Source organism: Nymphalis io, chromosome 16 (assembly GCF_905147045.1).
Source record: "Nymphalis io chromosome 16, ilAglIoxx1.1, whole genome shotgun sequence".
Classification (NCBI taxonomy): domain Eukaryota; kingdom Metazoa; phylum Arthropoda; class Insecta; order Lepidoptera; family Nymphalidae; genus Nymphalis; species Nymphalis io.
In genome coordinates, this window is record NC_065903.1 from 11809344 (window position 1) to 11829298 (window position 19955).

General features: G+C 40.0%; 1 protein-coding gene across 2 annotated transcripts in view; it reads right to left on the reverse strand.

Moving 5' to 3' along the window:
- Positions 1-7566: 7566 nt before the first annotated feature.
- LOC126774298 (netrin-B-like) overlaps positions 7567-19955 on the reverse strand; it is a 184209-nt gene continuing 171820 nt past the window's right edge. Inside the window, exons 2-7 of one of the 2 annotated variants that reach the window (XM_050495752.1) lie at positions 19438-19626; positions 16090-16239; positions 15516-15578; positions 11636-11707; positions 10537-10738; positions 7567-10215 (exon numbers count right to left, since the gene is read on the reverse strand). In XM_050495752.1, the coding sequence (XP_050351709.1) occupies positions 10065-10215; positions 10537-10738; positions 11636-11707; positions 15516-15578; positions 16090-16239; positions 19438-19626 (827 nt within the window). In that variant the 3' untranslated portion in view covers positions 7567-10064. Of the gene's footprint in view, positions 10216-10536; positions 10739-11635; positions 11708-15508; positions 15579-16089; positions 16240-19437; positions 19627-19955 lie in introns of both variants that reach the window. The other variant, XM_050495753.1, reaches the window with a different exon arrangement.

A 19955-nucleotide genomic window follows, 5' to 3' on the forward strand; every position in this document is an offset into this window, starting at 1 on the left:
TGTCGTTATCGTTGTAACTAACAGTGTAGACTTTAACACCATAGTGGCAGACGCATTCCATAGTACCACTATCCACATATTCTGCCACCAAACAGCTCGTTGTGTTCTGGTTGAAGAGTAAATGAGCCAGTTTAACTGGGACATAATGTCTTAGTTTCTAAGGTCGGTGGCGCATTAGCAATATAAGGGATGGTTAGTATTTGACAATATATCATCAGGTATTGCACGTCTATGCAATAAAAAAATCTCCGATAGCTCCGAAAACACACAACAACACAGACCTTCATAGTCCAATGTTCTAGAGATGCTGAAGACCGCATCAAATGGAGACACATAGCGGGGGCTACATTAGCCAAAAACGATGCGTCATCGTCAACCACGACCACTTTGTCAAGAGCAAACGACTGATGAGAGAGCTCCGAAAAGCAATGAGTGCATTGACTCTTGCATGACTACGTAAAGGATACTGTAATTGTTTTGCCACTCGGTGACAGATATCAATCAATGGTCCTCCTGGCTGGCCTAGGCCAGTCTGGGTACGGGCCTCGGGGTTGCCCCCCCTACCCGGGATGGTCCTCCCCGACGGTTCATCCGTCGTGTCGATTCATTTAGGCCCATAGGGCCAGGGTCGTTGTGACCCAGTGGCTATCTTTCTTTAACGGTAATCTTGTTCACTAGTAATGTCGTCCTACCGCGTCTCCAGATCGTCGTCGTCCTCTTCACCGATGCCTGCATCGGCGCTGATGGTCGGCGACAATAGGAGCTCACGAGGTAACGGACGCCCCTCAGGTGGTCTGGCATGAAGTGGTGCTATACCGTGGAGGTGTACGCTCGCACTGCTATCTGCCTTAGCAAATAGCGAGCGAGCGAGCTTGCGGACGAACTCCTCCACGGTGGGCGTCCTGGTGTCTCTATGGATGACATCATTTCTGACGTACCTCGGAGCTCCTACAATCAAGCGTAGGCATCGGTTCTGTTGGATCTGAATCCTCCGCTTCTGGTACGCTGAGCAGAGTGCGTACCAGGCGGGGGCCGCATACGTCAGGCGCGAGCGGACGTAGGCACCGTAGACCCTCAGTCTGGTCTTTAATGGAAGCCGCGACGTGAAGAGGGTGTGCAGCTTAGACCGGGCAGCCGCGGCATGACTCACCACCTTGTTAACGGTGGGTATCATGCGCAGCCTGCGGTCCAAGTGACACCCCAGGTAGCAGACTGAGGTCTGCCATCCCACGTCCTGGCCTCGAAAGGTGAGCCGACGCATCGGCTTGTCAGCACCGACAAGCAGAGCGGCCGTCTTATCGACGTTGACAGCCATCCTCCACTTGTCTAGCCAATCCGGTATCAGATCCAACACTCGTTGCATCTTGTTTATTGCGACGATCTGGTGGTAGGACGACGAAAAGAATGCGCTGTCGTCCGCGTACAGGGCCAGCATCACATCCTCTTCACCCTCACGCAGATGGTCGCGGAGGGTAGGGATGTCGTCCGTGTACACCGCGTATAGACGCGGTGACAGGCAGCTACCCTGGGGTAGTCCGGCTCGGATGGGGCGCGGCTGAGAGTCCGCGCCTTCCACCGAGACATAGAAGCTTCGGCCTTCCAAAAACGACGCCACTACTCGCACATACGCGAGAGGCGCCGAGGTGTTCAAGAGCTTAGCCAGGAGTCCGGCATGCCACACCCGGTCGAAGGCCTTCTCCATGTCGAGAAAGACCCCGACGGTGGGATGCCCTTTGTTTCGCTCACTGGCTAAGTGGCTAAGAACTCTCGCCAGCTGGAGCGTCGTTGAATGGTCGCTGCGGAATCCGAACTGCTCCTCGCGCAGGGGCAGGTGAGGCGCGAGTCTCCGCAGCAACAGACGCTCGAACAGCTTGGCGATGTGCGAGAGTAGCGTGATAGGCCGATAGCTTGCCGGGAAGCGACGATCCTTCCCGGGTTTAGGGAGGGCGATAACCTTCCCTCTCTTCCACGCCTCGGGGAAGTGTCCGGTCCGGAGTATCCCGTTAAAAGCACTCGCGAGCGCTACGAGGCAGTTGTTGGGTAGCTGCATCAACGCGGCGTTGGTAATTCCGTCGGGGCCTGGCGCCTTCCTCTTCGGTAATCGGAAGACGGCCTTCCGCAGCTCGGACAGAGAGATATAATCGTCTCCCTGGAGCGGCGGGATTGGGGCCGACAGGAATACCTCCACTTGCCTCTGGATCGCCGCGTGATGATGGACGACATCGATCTTTGATACGTCCGGTGGGTTGGGGGTGAATTGACCCTCCAAATGTTCCGCCAGGATCTCTGCTCTGTCGCTGGCGGAATATCTTCTGTTACCCGCTCGATCTAGGAGCGGGTAGACAGGCGAGTCATGTCTACCGGACAGCTGTTTGCAGAGGTGGTACAACGTAGTGTCGTGCTCGGATGCTCGATCGATGGTGGCCTCCCAGTAGTCATCCTCGAGAGCCACGAGCGCACGCGACACTTCCTCTGCAATCCTATTGAGGTCACGCTTCACCCTCGGACAGCGCGTTCGCGCCCACAGTCGGCGAAGAACTCGTTTCTTCCTCAGCTTCGCTCGGAGCGAGCTCGGTAGCTGGTCCTGACGACTTCTCGGTGTGCTTCCTTGAGAGGTGGCTGCTTCTTTGGCTTTCTGGATCGCCTCAGAAATTTTAGAAGCAGCTCCTTCCACATCTTCAGTCGTCGCGATCGGGACCGTGAGCTCGAACTCCGAGAGCTCTGAGGAGTAGCGCCCCCAGTCGACCCGCAAACGAGGGGAGCGGGGCACTGTGAAGTCGCGCTGGAGGGCGATTGTGACCACAATCGGCAGGTGCTGTGTGTTGAGGTCGTAATTCACCTCAACATCGATGGGTGCGTCTAGTCGGTGGTGCAGCACGATGTCCAGGACGTCCGGCTGGTACGAAGGGTTAGTCGGTATGTGGGTCGGCGCTCCTGGACCCAACACACCGTAACCCTGTCGTTCGCTATCCTCAAGCAGATCCTACCCGCCTGGGTGATGACGCGCGAGCCCCAAGCGTGGTGCTTCGCGTTCAGATCACCCACGATCAGTGTAGGCATCGGCGAGTCGATAAGCGATTGGACATCGGTGCTGCAGAAAACCTGTCCGGGTGGCTTGTAGGCGGCATACAGCAGCAGCTCCGTCTCACCAGCATGCACACGCACCCCCTGCGTACGTAGGCTCACAAAAGGTGCATGTGCAAGTTCTTCGTGTATGATATCCCTCCTCACCAGGGCTGCAGTTCCTCTGAATGGGCAGCCCCGGGGAGAGACTTCATCTCGCCGATACACGAAGAAATTCGGGATTCGGAGCTCGATCTCAGCCGAGAGCTTCGTCTCGCCCAGGAGGATTACGTGAATATCCTGCGACTGGGCGAGTAGGGTCAGCTCCCGGATATGGCCACGTATGCCACCTGGGTTCCAATATAGTATTCTCAGCTGGAATTGAGCTTCGCAAGAGCGGCTATTCCAGCTGAGATGGCAGGTATTATGTCCTGGCCCTGTGTATAGGCGACCAGGATCGCCGTCAGTGCCTCCATGAAGACCCGGACGATGATGGTGGTGTCCAGGCCTTTCGTACTGGCGGAGGTTGTCATCTGCACAGGGGGAGGCACTTCTTGCCTCACCACCGGCCGCGTGGCGGCAGCCGGAGCGGACTTTGGCTCCGTCGCTGCCTTCCTGGGCTGCGGCGTCGATGCCGCCGCAGGCTCAGTCCTGGGAGGCCTAGCTGCCCTCTTCCTTCTCCTCTTTCTGCTAGGCACCTTTATAGGCTGGTCCCTGGCCGTCGGCTGGTTGGCTGGAGGCGCCAAAGTTGTTGGGGGCGCAAGCTTGGCTCGCACCTCCGTGGCTTTCTTCGCAGGGGGTGGCTGCTTCGTTCGCTGGTCGACTACTATCGTCGCTTTAGGTTCTGCGACGATAGGGCGACCGACCACCTGCTTAGGTGCTACCGGGGGGACACGCTCCCTGTCCCCCTTTGGCTGTGCTCTCGGTCCGTTCGGGTGAGGGGCGGGCACGTTAATGCCCCTCCTTCGTGCTTCTTTCTTAAAGACCGGGCACCTCCGGTCCTTTGCTGTATGCGCCTTAGCGCAGTTTGCGCATGTCGGTGGTTCAGAAAGAGGTCTCGGGCAGTCCCGTGCCAGGTGTTCGCCGGCGCAGCGAACACACTTTTGTTGCCTATGGCAATTGGCCGAGGAGTGGCCAAATGCCTGGCAGCGGTGACATTGAGGCGGGCTCTTCGCGCCTCTCCAGGCTTCAATCAGCAGGCCGGGCATGCACAGGAGCTCAGTAGTTTTATATAGTGACCTGAGCTCCTGCTCCTTCAGGTGCACCAGTTGGACGAAGTAGGTGCACCCATGTCGACCTCTTCCGCCTGGGATCGCCTTCGCGCTCTGCGCAGGGAACCCTAAACTGCGCAGGGCGGCGATCACCTCTTCCGGGGGTGTGTCGAGTGGCAGCCCCCTAATGGCCACCTTAGTTGGCAGTTCCGCGGCTGGGCTATAGTAGAACCAGGATATAGTCTTATCCTGGTTCATAGCCTCAGTCAGATGGCGCTGGATGACCCGAAATTCCTCCGCGGATCCGGACAAGAAGCGCACTTCCTTTCCCAAAGGGCGTGCGTTCGGGGCGTGTCCTAGTTTGTTTTTAAGCACCTCGAAGTGCCTCGTCCAGTTCGGTAGGCGTTCCGCCGTGATCGGCGGGTAGCTAGAACGAGGCGTCGCTCTTGGGGCTGGTACCGGTGCAGGGGCTCGACTCCTGGGCGACGCTGGAGCGGCAGCGGCCGCCGCATAGGTGACCCCTGACGGCCCCGGTTGCGGTGAAGTGGGACGGGAGGCTGTCCTCTCCTCGACCGTCGATGGCAGTGCCGCGTAGCTCGTCGAGTCACGCGGCCAGGTGTCTTGCGACCCCCCCTCCATCGGGGAGGGGGATCGCGGCGGTGGTAATTCCTTTGGCCGTCCTTTTTCGCTTGCTTCGCCCGTTGTAGGCGATGCCGCGCGCGATGAGGATGCCGAATCCTGCGGCGATCCGTACGGCGGTGATGCAGTGGAAACATCGGTCTTGGGGCGCTTGTCCTCCCCTTCCATTGACTCCGGCGAAGAGTCCGGTCTCGGGCGCTTGGCTCCTTCCGCGCCTGCTGTAGACTCGGCTACAGTGGCGGCGAAGTCTGCTTCAGCAGCCCGGTGGACGTCCTCTCCACCGGTCTCAGCATGTATTATGCGTATACGCGGGGCGGCGGCGGGGGTGAGGGCGACAGGCACGGTCGAGTTGTCGAAGATGTCTCTTCGAACAACTGACCGCGCGATGCCGGACCTGCCTCGGCCACGCTTGCGTTGGTCTAAGGGGGGGGGGGCTCCCCCCCTTCAGACATGATGGTGGTGTCGGATTGCTGCTCTCGATGTGTATGCACGGGCACCACGACCTCGGCGCGTGCAACCAAGCCAGGTGAGACCCCTAGGGGAGGCCCAGCTAAGCGCCCGCGAGCGGAAGTTCGGTCCGTGCACACCGGTATCTCTGTTCTTCAGCTTTCCTTGGTTTTGTTGATCCTGCAGGATTTTTTGGTAACCAAAAAAGTGCAGGATCTATTCGTGCGCTTCTCTTCACTTGAGCAGGCAGACTCCTGGCAACTAGCACCGGCCGTTTCCTCAAGCCGACGTCGGAGGACGCGGCGAGTACAACTGGCACCGGAGGGGGTCGTTGCGGGGAGCGGGGGATGTTCGATCGGAGAGATGGCACGACTTATACATACAATAATCTCACCGAACACAATATGAGAATATTCAGAGAATACCCTCGATATATATATTCGATTCGATATATTATATATATAAGACAATATATATAGTAGTAGTTATATGTAATTATGTGCGGGCATTTCCTAGTTCTAACATTGATCAATAGATGGCCTTAATAAATTTATAAGATTTTCTGAATCACGCTATCTTTTTTCAAAATAAATACTATTAGATCCGTAATACATTTTGATAACATGTCTTTGCGACGTGGTGTTTTTTATTCACAAAACATCAAAACTCTATTAAGCGTATCTGTGTTTCGGTTTAAAGAGTGAGCGAATAAGTACTTTATACTTTTATTGTACACCACAAAGTTAAAAAAAAAACAACATGAATGCGACCTAAATATGAGTAACATATAGCTACATAGCGATCTCTTCCAGACAACCAACGGTGTGAGGAATAACGCATAGGATGTGATGAGGAACAGTGGTGACTGCGTCAGGGTAATTACACTTTACACAAAACTTCTTAGAGTAAATTGATCCCAATATTGGCAGCGAATGGTAGGGTATTATACTTCTTGCAAAGACAGTGTTCATGAGTGTTATACCTTACCATCAGGGCATTTGTTCGTACGCCTTCCAAGAAATCAACTATAAACAATTCTATAAATATATAACGATTATAAGATTATTACATCTCGTTGATCTCTCACGTTTTCTTCGTCACGTATGTCGATATATCAAGAGACATGCCCATCAGATACATTAAGTGTTGCCATCACGGTATCAGGGGAGTGTCCTTGGGGAAATCATGAAGTGGAGGGCGTGGACAGGGGAACTTTATTGTCTTACAAGGGCTTATTTATATCAAGTTCGTGTTATAGGTTTGCAAAGGTGTCTTGCGGTAGTACCTTTATTGTTTCTTCCTACGTCTAGGGTGAACATATTTTGAAATTTATTATGATCATTTATTGGGTGAAGCATAATTTTTTTTAATGTAATTTCAGAATCTGTACTTGAATTGCCACCAATAAGATTTCATTTTATTTAGCACAAATTTAAGTACAGCTTACGGATTTTTATCAAAATATTTATCAAATATAGTGTAGTACTTGTTAGTCCAGTCATTATATATATATTGACTATTATAGGATTAATATATATATATTAATATGTATATATATTAATTTCAGGATTAGAACGTATTAAGGTTCCAGGTTAATAAGGATGACTGGGTGTTAAGTCTTTAAAGTCGGATACTATCAGCTGGCCTTACCTGTCAATGTTACTGATCAGGAGTTGCATTAAATATATTTTTAATTAAAAAATTACAACATTATTTTAGAAAATAATTAATCCATGACATCTATGAAATGAATTTAACCGTAACCGTAACAGCCTGTGAATGTCCCACTGCTGGGCTAAAGGCCTCCTCTCCTCTTTTTGAGGAGAAGGTTTGGAGCTTATTCCACCACGCTGCTCCAATGCGGGTTGGTAGAATTCACATGTGGCAGAACTTCAGTGAAATTAGACACATGCAGGTTTCCTCACGATGTTTTCCTTCACCGTAAAGCACGAGATGAATTATAATTACAAATTAAGCACATGAAAATTCAGTGGTGCTTGCCCGGGTTTGAACCCACGATCATCGCTTAAGATTCACGCGTTCTTACCACAGGGCCATCTCGGCTTTTTCTTACCACAGGGCCATCTCGGCTTTCGGCTTGAATTTAAGTTTTAATTAAATTAAAATAAAGCATTATTTAATTTGGCATAATTATTTAGGAACAGTATACTTATTGCTATTTATAAATAAAAAACATAATTCGTATATTAATGTAATTTTATTTTAAATAAATATAACCAATAACATTTATTACATCACAGGAGCAGGGTATCATAAAAACACAACTTCGCAAATACACACCGAACATATCATTGACAACAAGCAATTATTTTTTAATAATTGTCTCTGGTTCGATATGACTCGATCGTGTTTCACATGCCTTAAATTCAATTGACATTCCTTATAATATAAATAAGTGTAGCCTAAAATATAACCGCTGCCTGAACACAAATAAAAAAAAAAAAATTTACTCGAAGCGAAATAAATTTTAGTTGTGCGTAATTTATTTTTTATATTTAATTTTCGTTTATAAATATTGTGATGTATTTTTAATAAATGATTTTAAAATTGTTAGAGTATTTTTTTTAAACTACGCTGTTTTGGAAGAAAGAAATATTCACAAATTACAATTAAAATAAAAACTGTCTATATCTATACAATTACCATCTTTTCATCTATATTATATATTTCAATGTTTTGCACGCCTTTGCTTAAAGTTGTTTAAAAAAACAGATATGAGCGCGCAAAAATATATATCCCTATATGAATTACGAAATCTAAAGATATGCATAACTAGAAACAGGTTAATAGATAGATCTACAACTAAATACACTTTTTACAATCCGCAATACAATCAAGCGAAATATCTAAGTTTATAAATACGTTATCTAAACGATTATTTTTTTTTAATTAATTAAAAAAAAACTTACATTTGACGCCTATAACGCGTATAAAATAATAAATAAAAAGCAGACTAGGCTGTGTATTCTTTGCTACCTATTTCGCGATTATTGAAATAAAAAATAAATATCAAATTTTGTAAAAATATAATTAATTTGTATTCTGTAAAATTTATTAAAATAAAGTACATCCAATTTAATAGCAGTTTCAGCAAAGTGACACGCATCGAATATGCCCAATATGTTTCATTATTTGTTTTAAATAAACCGTAAAAAAGTAATCAGATTTCAATTTCAATAAAAAAGTATATAAAAAATGTAGACCCATTTTCATATACATTATTTTCAACGTCCTACGGCGTCCATTACGCTGCCATATTTGTTTGTCCGACGGCGATACGCCGCAAATAGCAACAATGGATTATTGTAAATTGTTCCATCGTGCGGCGAGATGATTTGTTGCATTGTGTCTGTAACTGTACCTGAGCGTATAATTTTGACGGCTCAATTGTACATGATTACATGAGTGTACAAGAAATACACTTATTGAATACATTGTTTTCTTTTGTCAGATTCAAATTGTAGAACATGTGAATGACGTTCGGTAAAGCCAAAATTTAAATCTTTGAAAATAGAATTCGAATTTCAAACGGGTCGGGCGCGTTGGCGTCAAATGTACGTTTAAAAACCGACTTAATGTATATTTTAGTAAAGCTAATAATACTGTACATACCTTTAGTGAGGCGACGAAAAAGATTACGTAAAAAAACTACTTCTAAATATTTATTCTCAAGAAATATAAGTACTCGTCGTTCGAGAACTTCGAAACAGTTGCTTTGGCAAGAAATGTCATTATATATTATTAAACAATAAAGGTAATGAAAAATGATTATATTAGAGAATCAATCAATAACAAGGATATTTGACAAGGAGTTTTCATTCATAAATAAATAGACAGTAAATCTTATCTAATGTTTTCTTAATAAATGAGGTACGTTAAAACATTATGACTATGCTTTGCGGAGATGAACCATCTTCAAAATTACCCTAAATCTATATTTTACAATAAATAATATCATGTATCAAAAGAGAGCGCGGAAGAACAGAGCGTTCGTTTCGCGCCAAATTGGACATATGATATTATCAGTGTTGCCAGTACTTAAAAACAATTTCAACATACGCATTTTTATTATAAAATAACAGTTACACAAAAATGCATAGAATGGAACGAAACTTGTGTTAGTCCTATCATCTAGATATTTAAATAAATAATCTTATAAATCACGTAGGGTACAGTAATTAACGACAAAGTTTCATAAATAATTAATTTTAAAATATTGTTCATTATTAATTCACAAAACCAACTCTATTAAACAAGAGAGTTTTCGTCACATAAATACGTATCGATAACGAAATCCTAGGAAGTAAGAAATTAAGTCACATTTAATTGTTATCTTTTTGTTATAAAAGTTTTATTAAGGGACAATAAGAACTTTATTAGTTTAGGCTTAATAACAATCTGCGAAACGCTCGAAATTTGAATTTTACATTTAAAAAAAAATACATTAAAGTTAACTATTTCTCAAATATTAGTAACATGATACTATTGTATATTCTTAATTGCGACTAGGTCAATCTATTTTATTAATCAGCATTAATGGCAGTTATATTCTATCCTTTCAATATGCACGGAACATAGACGGAATACCTTACAAACTCCTTTAAATAGGCCTTCATGCTTTCTTAGGCTGTTTCATTCGGATCCATGACGTTAATTTAAAGATGGTGTACGCAATTGCGTCCGCTAATGGCAGTTGATGGCGCGCCTTTGTAGACGACGGATGCGTCTATGCCAGTCGTCCCGCCACTCCAGTAAAAGAGTTCTATCTCCTACCGTCAGTCCCGGCAAACCAGACGATGCCCCCTCTTTTTCCACTCCTAGGATTAAATAGGACCTGTGAAGAAAAGAACAGTACTTTAGAGTATGTAAATCATTTAGATTTTATTTTTCAATAAGATCAAAATAATTATCTTTTTGTTAACTTCTAATTTTATACATTTCAATCGTCTACATTATACGCCAAGCGTAGTAAATGTACATTGAGTCATTTGCAAGACTCACCAACCTTCTAATCAAATTAAAAAATATTTGAGATTAAGAGATTGTGTAGGTGGCAGGTATTAGGTAAAACATTAAAGATGAATTTTATTGTATCGAAATAGGCAAAAGGAATGTTTTTGTAGATATAAACGAATATCATGTTCGTAACACTCACTTATTGATCTTGATCTTGGGACACTTGCAAGCGAGGTCCGCGGCGCGCACGTACAGTGCCACGGCGCCTCGTCGCAAGCGGCTCCGCGGCGCGCGCTTGTACACGGCCTGCACGCTCAGCGCCAGCCGCACCCAGCCGCCGTCCGTCGCCGCGCTCGCCACGCCGCCCGCCGCCTCGCGACCGACCACCCGACCCATTATGACTGCAAGAAGTTACGCATGGGTAAAGGAGCTTAGCAACATCAGACATCCAGAAATCAATGCAATAATCATTTATTGAACACATTTAAATCAGAATAGTGTTCGTTCTATCAGCAGAAGCCGAAGATTTAAAAATCAAACGTTTTAGCACTCTTACTATCAAGTTATCAAGAGCCAAGATAGCAGTGAGGGCATGAATCTTAACCGATGATCGCAATCTAAGCTCAGACAAGTACTACTGGATTACATGTGCTTAATTTTTAATTTGTGTTTATAATTCATCTCAGGCTCGCCGGTAAGGAAAACATCGTATGCATCGTAGTATCCGAGTTCACTAAAATACTACAGCGTTGTGGAAAAAGCTCAAAACCTTCTTAGAGGGAGAGGAGGCCTTTAGCCCAGCAGTGGGACATTCACAGGCTGTTACGGTTACTATCAGGTTCGCTCTAAATGTCAGTTTGATTTTGATCGTGTTTATCTTGTAGAAAGAAGGGACATGAGTTGTACTTGTTATGAAAGCGCTAATCGAATACCGTCGAATACTTAATTAAGATGCTATGTCCCTTGTGCCTGTAATTACACTAGCTCACTCGACCTTCAAACCGATACACAATAATACCAAGTACTGCTGTTTTAAGGTAGAATATCTGATAAGTGGGTGGTACTTATCCAGAGGAGCTTGCACATAACCCTACCAGTAAAATTAAAATAAAAAGTATTTATATAGTATCATTAAAAGTATTTATTATATTATACCCAAAATACCAGCTTAATTTATTTATATGAAGTTTTATAGACCTTTATTAAAATTACTTATTATTAACGAACATATTATTAAATGGGTTCTGTTACTTATATTAATTATAGTTTTGGTCTCATTAAAACTTTAAATGTCTCACCGTAGTCTCGGCTGCAGAACTTGTTGAGGTTGAGAGTTCGTGCGCCTGCGCGGCACCGTCCGCACTGGTCCGCTGTCGCATACATGTCACACGTCAGATCATATCCACACGTTTCGTACAAATCTCAAAAAGCCTACATATATTTTATTGCAATATTTGAATTGATTTAATTTTACTAAAGCAATACCACTTATTTATTACTATTTACATAATTTCAGATCTAACGATTTTTTTTACCTATAAACGTTATTTCAGTGGTGAAGAGTTAAATAATGCTGTCTTCTTATTTCCGAGATCAAATCAATGATAACAGAAAGATGATCAGTGTTCAACTAAACACTCGCGAAACAACGCTTATAAGGCCATTCGTTATTAACACGCTGTCGTCAATACAATTAAAATTAAATTTAATGCAATCGAAATAAGAAAACTTTATAAACTTTTAATGAAACATTATAAAAAATTATTTATATTCAAATCAGACTATTAATGAACTAATTATAGCATCTAATAAAATCTATATAAAAAGGGAAATACTACATAAAACGTTTACCTTCCTCGCACTTTAATACAGTTCGTGTTCATTAAAACATAAAAGAAAAAAAAAATGATTATGAGTTTTTGGTGATGAACAATAAAAGAAGCCTGGAAACAAAATTTAGATGACACGGTTAAATGGACTGTTGAAATCATTATAATGTGCAAATCAATATAAATGAAGTGAATGTAATTTAACATAATAATTAATTACACGAGATATTCATTAACTATAACGTGACATTGAATTGCAAAACCTCTAAACTGCACACTAGGAATTATCACTAGCAACTAATAAGTATTTTCTCTTAATGAATGTCCTATTCAAATTTTAATAACAATGATTTTATACAAGATCTACCAAATGACACATTTTATTTTAAAAATAGATCTTGTTAAAATACATTCACTCCAAATTAAGTGATCGATCACGGCATAAACAATAAGATTACAGTAAATTAGACAATATTTAGTGTTAGCAACCAACAAGAGCCATAATTGAAATTGGAGACAATAAATAAGGAATAGGTTTAATATTATTAATTATATTCTCGTTTATAAAATTAGTTCTATTAGATTTCTCATCGTCATAACTTTTACCGTTTTATAAGGTAATTTAAATTTCACAACGCATTTAATTTAGATGTAAAATAGAAGTTGATCGTTATGAATTATATGTGTAATTTTGACATCTATGGGATAAGTAGGAGAAATGTTGACGTTAATTACACTATAAGTTGGATGTACAAAATTAATAACACTTAAACGGTGGTGATGAGGAATCGACGAATCTAATTAAGATTTTTTTTAAATCGTATTAATATTCGTAAAGACGTCAATGCTCATTCTTGTATAAGGAGCTAGCTGAACGTTTTAGGGTCACAGATTTAATGATTCTGGCATGTTTACCAGAAGGGTAAATAGGCATTAGGGGCAGTTTTAGATGGAGCAGATTTGAGGGGCTTTTTTCTGATAGATATACGAGTTTTATTAAAGATGGTATTCTTATGTCTTGTCTAATTAAATCACTTACATTATTGATCCTTAATACACCAGAAAATCATTATTCCTAATTAATCCTACAAATTCACAATTAGCATTATTTTAGCTCCAAATCCATTTTGGGAAAATGTTAACTAAAATATAACCATCACAGAGAAAAAGTATTTAAAACTCCAAGGATTCTACTGTTAATTAAAAACCCCTATAAATATATAACTGTTGAATAACATAACCATACTCTTATTATAAAAGAAAGTTCTAAATGAATCTTTTCTTTGACGTAGTAAGTAGTAGCTTGCGTAAATGAAGTCTTATTTAAAAGCTAGAAAATGTTGTGTACTTTTCTATTTAATTGCACAAAATTACAAACAGAATATCAAAGCGAAAGCTCAAGATTCAGTGAAAATATATTTTACATAAATATTGCAAATAATCATTAGTGCGTTCACAGACATTTGCGTCTGTGCCTTTTTCCAATACCTTTTTTTCTATTGGTTATTTAACTTTTACTAAAACCTACTTAATGAATATAAATGAATATTTGTATGTTGCTAAGCCATTTATCCGATTGCGGTGAAACTTCGGCATACGCCCGCGAACGCCCAAAATTCTCGATTAACTCTTTGTATATTTTATCTTGTAGTATAAGTGCAAACCCTTATTCTTCCCATATGAGGCCGAAACGGGCAGGTACTAACTATTACTAAATATTAATTACATTAATGAAACACATTTGTGTCTTTGAAAGCTGCGGCTTCCGCGACAACAATGATTACGCCAGGGAAGTGTTTATTAAAAGTTGCAACTCTCGGTTTTCTTTAGCTCCTCAAAAACAGTACTAGTTTGTTTATATATACATATTTCTCGTATACATATTTCCGTTTGCATGATTATTATGTTTCTTTCTTTTTGGATGTCTATATACTTATAGCATCGTTATATATGCCTAGCCTATATGACTGCTTCGTTGGTCTAGTGGCTTGATATAAGGCCGCAGACCCGGAGGTCCTGGGTTCAATTCCCAGGTCAGGCCAATAAAAAGTTATTGGGTTTTTCTGTCAGAAAATTCTCAGTAGCAGCCCGGAGTCTGAAAGTTGGAAGTGTGTACACTCCCATGCCTCGGAAAGCATATAAAGCCGTTGGTCCTGTGTCTGAACTTCGATCGTGTCGGATTGCCGTCCCATCGGATTATGAGAGTTAGGGAATAGAGAGTGCACCTGTGTTTGCGCACACACTTGTGCACTATAATATCTCCTGCGTAGTTGGCTAATCTCTCTTGAGATTGGCCGCCGTGGCCGAAATCGGCCTGGCGGACATTATTATTATACTTATAGCAAGATTTAAATGTTACCATATGTAGGTTCTATGCAGACTTATTTATATAATAATTGTGTTAATTTTGAAGTCTATTTATTTTAAGGTATTAGATATATTAATTCAATCATGTCCAATAGACATCTTTCGGGAGTTTTAATTTATTAAGAGTGATGACCCGGGTTAGCCCAGTGTTTAGAAGACGAGAATCTTGAACGATGGGTCCGAGTTGAAACCCGGGCAAGACTCGCTGTTTTTTTTTATTTTACTTAATTTTGATTTATATTATGTCGGATGAAAATCTGTCACGTCTGTGGCAACCATCTCATTAATAATAATTACCTCAGCAGTAAGATATTTAGATGCTGTTCCTCTTTTCTCACAAAAGATATAAATATTAAAAATGAATAATGCACCTGTAATATTTTTAGTAAGCGACTATCCGGATATATCGATCAATATTGTGAAACAACGTACGGTCGTTTTGATTTATATCGCCTATTATTTTATCAGAACTTGTTTGGAAGTGCTCCGATGCGTTCGTTATAATTGGTAGAGATTTTAAAGGAATTCGTATATTCAAAGTTATACTTGGTTCCGCACATAGGTTGAAAATCATAAAATTTTCTTAAACAATTTGCAATATTATTTTTTATTTATAATACAGACTATCTATGGACTCGGGTGGCACTTTTGGCACTTTTTAAATATACTTAATAAGTATCGCTATTTATATTCTTGTTCCATTTACATTCAATTTAAATTGAACGTTGCAGTAATAGTGCCATTTTTTTAAATATAGAACAAATCCTCAGTCTTTCAATTATTACCTATAATGGTCTCATTTTTCGTCCAGAAAATGAGACTTTCAGACATAGGATACATAATACGAAAACATAAAAGTATATTTCATTAGAATAATTCTGAAATTAATGAATGATGTTCAATCTGGTAGTTTATACCGTGAAAGAGAACCAGCATGCAGTGTGATGAGGCGAGAGTGCTTGAAGGTCCACTTACTACTTACCGCGCCCCGGCTCTGCGTCCACCGCCTCCATCGCCTGAACTGCTGTTACAACACGAGGTATGCCTGGAAATATATTAATGAATAAATAATTGTAGTTATATATTATCTAAATAACTTTAAGGATATGTTAAAAAACAACTGAACAGGTATATTATCTATTTCTTCTCATGACAAGATGCTTATGCTTGGTTACTTTAGTTAAGAAATGATTGATTTTACTACCGCATAACACAAATGTCTAACTCGAGATAAAACTGTTGCATTTCCACTGCAGTTTTATTTTATTATTATTATTATTATTAACAATATCTAGTAAAAGTCTATACCACAATCATTAACTTATCAGCAGTTTTTCTTTTCTATCATGATTACAATTTGCAATGAAAATTTTACAAAAGCAATATTAAAAGGTTTGTCAATTGTCAAAGACCTTCAATTTCATATTCAAATATAAATTAAAACGAAATTATTATAAATTAATCATGAACGAAAACGCAGTAACTCAACGCCTTTAGCCCAAATCTTAATTGCTACAAATTAGCTCTTAGACGTTAAAAGAATATCCTCCACTTACGTATACAAGGAGCGATGTGGCTCCTCGATTGCTGGTAGCCCTTAGCACATCGGTTGCACGTCGTGCCTGTCACTCCATCCTTACAAGGGCACTGACCGCTTGTCTGATTACATGTCTTACCACTTGCTCCGACCGGGTGGCAGTCGCATGCTGCTTGGAAACATAGATTATATAGATATACATAGATATTTAGAGCTATTGAATTAACATTAACAATATTTGAAACAATACACACAAACAAACCGTTTTACTTATTGTATTAGGTAGGTGGACAAATGGGCTGCCTGTTGATAAGTGACACCCATTGACATGATGAACGCAATATTAACTATTCCGTAGATCGTCAACGTGCCACCAACCTTGGGAACTAATATGTTATGTCCCTTGTGCCTGTAGTTACACTGGCACACTCACTTCAAACCGTACTAAAACAACAATACTAAATATTGCTATTTGGCGATAGAATATCCGATGAGTGGGTGGTACCTATCCAGACGGGTTTGCTCAAAGCCCTACCAAGTAAAGTAAAATTTCCGTAAAGTGTAATTGACGTTAATGCAAAGGATCATGGGCTTCACCTGATGGAAAATGACAATCAAAGCCCACGGACATCTGCAACAGCAGAGGACATTTTATTTTTAAGCTAATATTTTAAGGTATCTTATTAACTATACTAAAACATTTAAAATGCAAACAACTATGTATGTCCTAGATTAATTACAGTATTACTACCAATTTTTTTTTAGTATACATAGCCTTTGATACGTAAAGACTAGGTCATTACTCTACATTGTAACTGAAAAAGGATAGAATTTGTGGCTCAGAGAACCTAAACGGATTCCTAGCTTTTTCATTAGGAAAGCAAGCCTTTGCGATCGCAGTCAGAGTGGGACACGATACATTAGCTGAACGAAGTCTGTCATGTACTGAGAGTAATGAACGTAGTTGTGTCATTTTTGAGGAATTAGACGATGCCCTCGATTTCAACAGGAATTTTCGCCACAAATTAATTAATTGATTTTACGATGATTTTTGAGGGTTTTCTTAGATCAGATGAAGTTCACATAAAACTAAAGTAACTTCATACTTCAATTTTTTGGATAGTCCAGTTCATGTAGATGCTACACTAAAGTTGATTCGATTCCAGTATAAGACAAATATTGGCGTATAACTATTTGTCTGTTTGAGTAAACAGTATCAACTGCTACATTTTACTTTATCAGGCTACAAAACAAGACATTTTTTATGTTATATACGTCTAGAGAACTAATAATAATCAAAAGACATTTGACAAAAAAAAATGAAGACGCTTTGTTTTTAAATACTAAGTTATACTTTTTTTTATTTATTAAGTTAAAAAAAATACACAAAAACAAAACCATGCAAAAAAAAATATAACAAGATTTGTTAGACGTCAAATAGTTTTCGGTCAAAGAATAGCGTCGTAACTCGCAGAGAGCCAGTTGTAAACGTATAAAAGCGGGACACAGGAAAGCATTGAACGAATAGTTTTCACATAAAAATCGTCCCGGAAATCGTTGAACGACTTCGCAGACCCTTTACGGAGTTTTCGAAATGGGTCTCTAGAGAGGTTTTATAAGGGCACGGGTCGCTGGCATCGGATTGGGTCTTAGAATTACATTGTGGAATAGTTGCGCTGATACTGTGTGATATTTTGCGATGTAGTTTTTATGATGTACATTGTACATATGTACAAGGTTTCCCCACCAATTTCATAAATAAATGAATTTATTAAATTGAATAATGGCATTGGCGAAGATCATGGAAATAAAAAAGTATTCAAATTTAAAAAAGAAAGTTATATCACATTGTTTGTTTTCAGAAGATATTCGATAATACGATTTAAAAAAAAGCGTTTGGAAATATATAATTCTTATTCAAATTATAAAGTATTAAGTAGTGTTACTATTTTTTTTGTAATTTTTAATGTGATTTTTGTAAATTAATTAATTACATTTAATATAATATTCTGTTATTATATAAGACAGATTAAGTTAATGTTAAAATAATTATAAAGATACACTTGATTTTGGTAAGGTAATATTTTTTCATCGATACGTTATTTCTATTTATTTTTATATACATGATTCAGTGTATATAACATGTGTATATTTCTACGTGTGCGTGAGAGTGTGTGTGCGTGTCTGAACACATGAACCCGAAACAATGAGAATCATGATACGTAGCACTTGCAATTTGCTTAAACTGACCTCTTTTGTGGTTACTGCGAATATCCTGTACGTTCCCTGGGACTATTCTAATAATTGGATCTCGGGAACTGCGGTTGATACTTTAGATTTGATTTGAGATGATTTTCGAAACGATATTTTGAAATTTATATAATGTATACCTTACATATCTACATATATACTTCATAGATGTTTCAACTAATGACGCGCGTAAATCATGTAACGAGACATGAAATTCAAACGAGACATGACCATTAGTTATGACGAGCCGGTTGGCGTGGTTGGTAGATACTTGCCTTTCACGCTGAAGGTTGTGGGTTCGTTTCCCACCCAGGACAGACATTTGTGTGCATGAACATGTCTGTTTGTCTTGAGTCTCGGTGTAATTATCTATATAAGTATGTATTTACAAAAGAAAAGTAGTATGTGTAGTATATCAGTTGTCTGGTTTCCATAGCACAAGCTTTGTACAAGCTTAATTTAGGATCAGATGGCCGTGTGTGAAAAATGTCCCAGGATATTATTATTATTAGTTTTCCCTTAATTTTTCTTGAACCATTATAAGACCACATATAAGGAAGACGTTAGAAATTAAAAAAAAAAAAAAAATTTTTAAACAAATACGCGTAACAAACGTTGACTTGTTTATATCGCTTAAAAACAAGTTAAACGGTTTAAACGGTCTTTTATTTATTTTTACACGCGGCCAAATGCACACGTATATTATCTGTAACTTATTTAAGCAACATATCACAACGAGCTATTTAAGCCTTGTATTTAAATAAATTTTATAGTTTTAATAAAAATAACGGTTAACGTTATAACCTCTTTCATACATACGCACAGTGTAATAAAAGATATAAATACTTGTTGTATTTATAAAACTTATAATTTTTTTTACTACTCTTAAATACATTGAGTTTTATTAAAACATTTTTTATCTGTCTTATTATGTTGACGTCATCTATCAGCCCGATTTGAAAAATCGTTTTTTTGATTGAAATAGCCTATTTATTGGGAAAGGTATATTATATATTACATAACGCTACGACCCACGGGGACAAGTTTAATAAAATCGTATAAAATGAGGGTTCATAAATGCTGGTAGTGAAAAATAATTTGTTAAAATAAAACTTACGTTTGCAAGCTTTTTTGTGAGTGATTGGCTTAGTGGGATCTCTGTAGTATCCCTCGCGACAATAGTGGCAATGTCGTCCCGCTGTGTAGTGTCGGCATTTCAGACACACGCCGCCGCTCGCTCGACCAGACAACTTGTACAATTCCATGTTGAAGCGACATCTTCGCGCGTGACCGTTGCAATTGCATTCTAGAAAAAAAGAATAAAATTAGTTGTAGTTTTTTAATTTTATATCTATATATATGTTATCTGTGATACAAGCATACTATTTTGTCTGTTATTATAAATATATTTTTTAATATAATATTTTATTTTAGTCATGAGAAAACAGAATAGTTTTTTTTTTTGTAAATAAATTATATTTTTAATCTATACTTTATCGATGTTTCATTATTATTACGGTGTAATAAAATATTCATATCTTTAAAGACGTTTTTATGTTATTTTTTTCACCGTACCTTTAGTATCTTTAACTTTTTACCTAAGCAGTAATTGGAAATACATTAAAAACTTTGTTT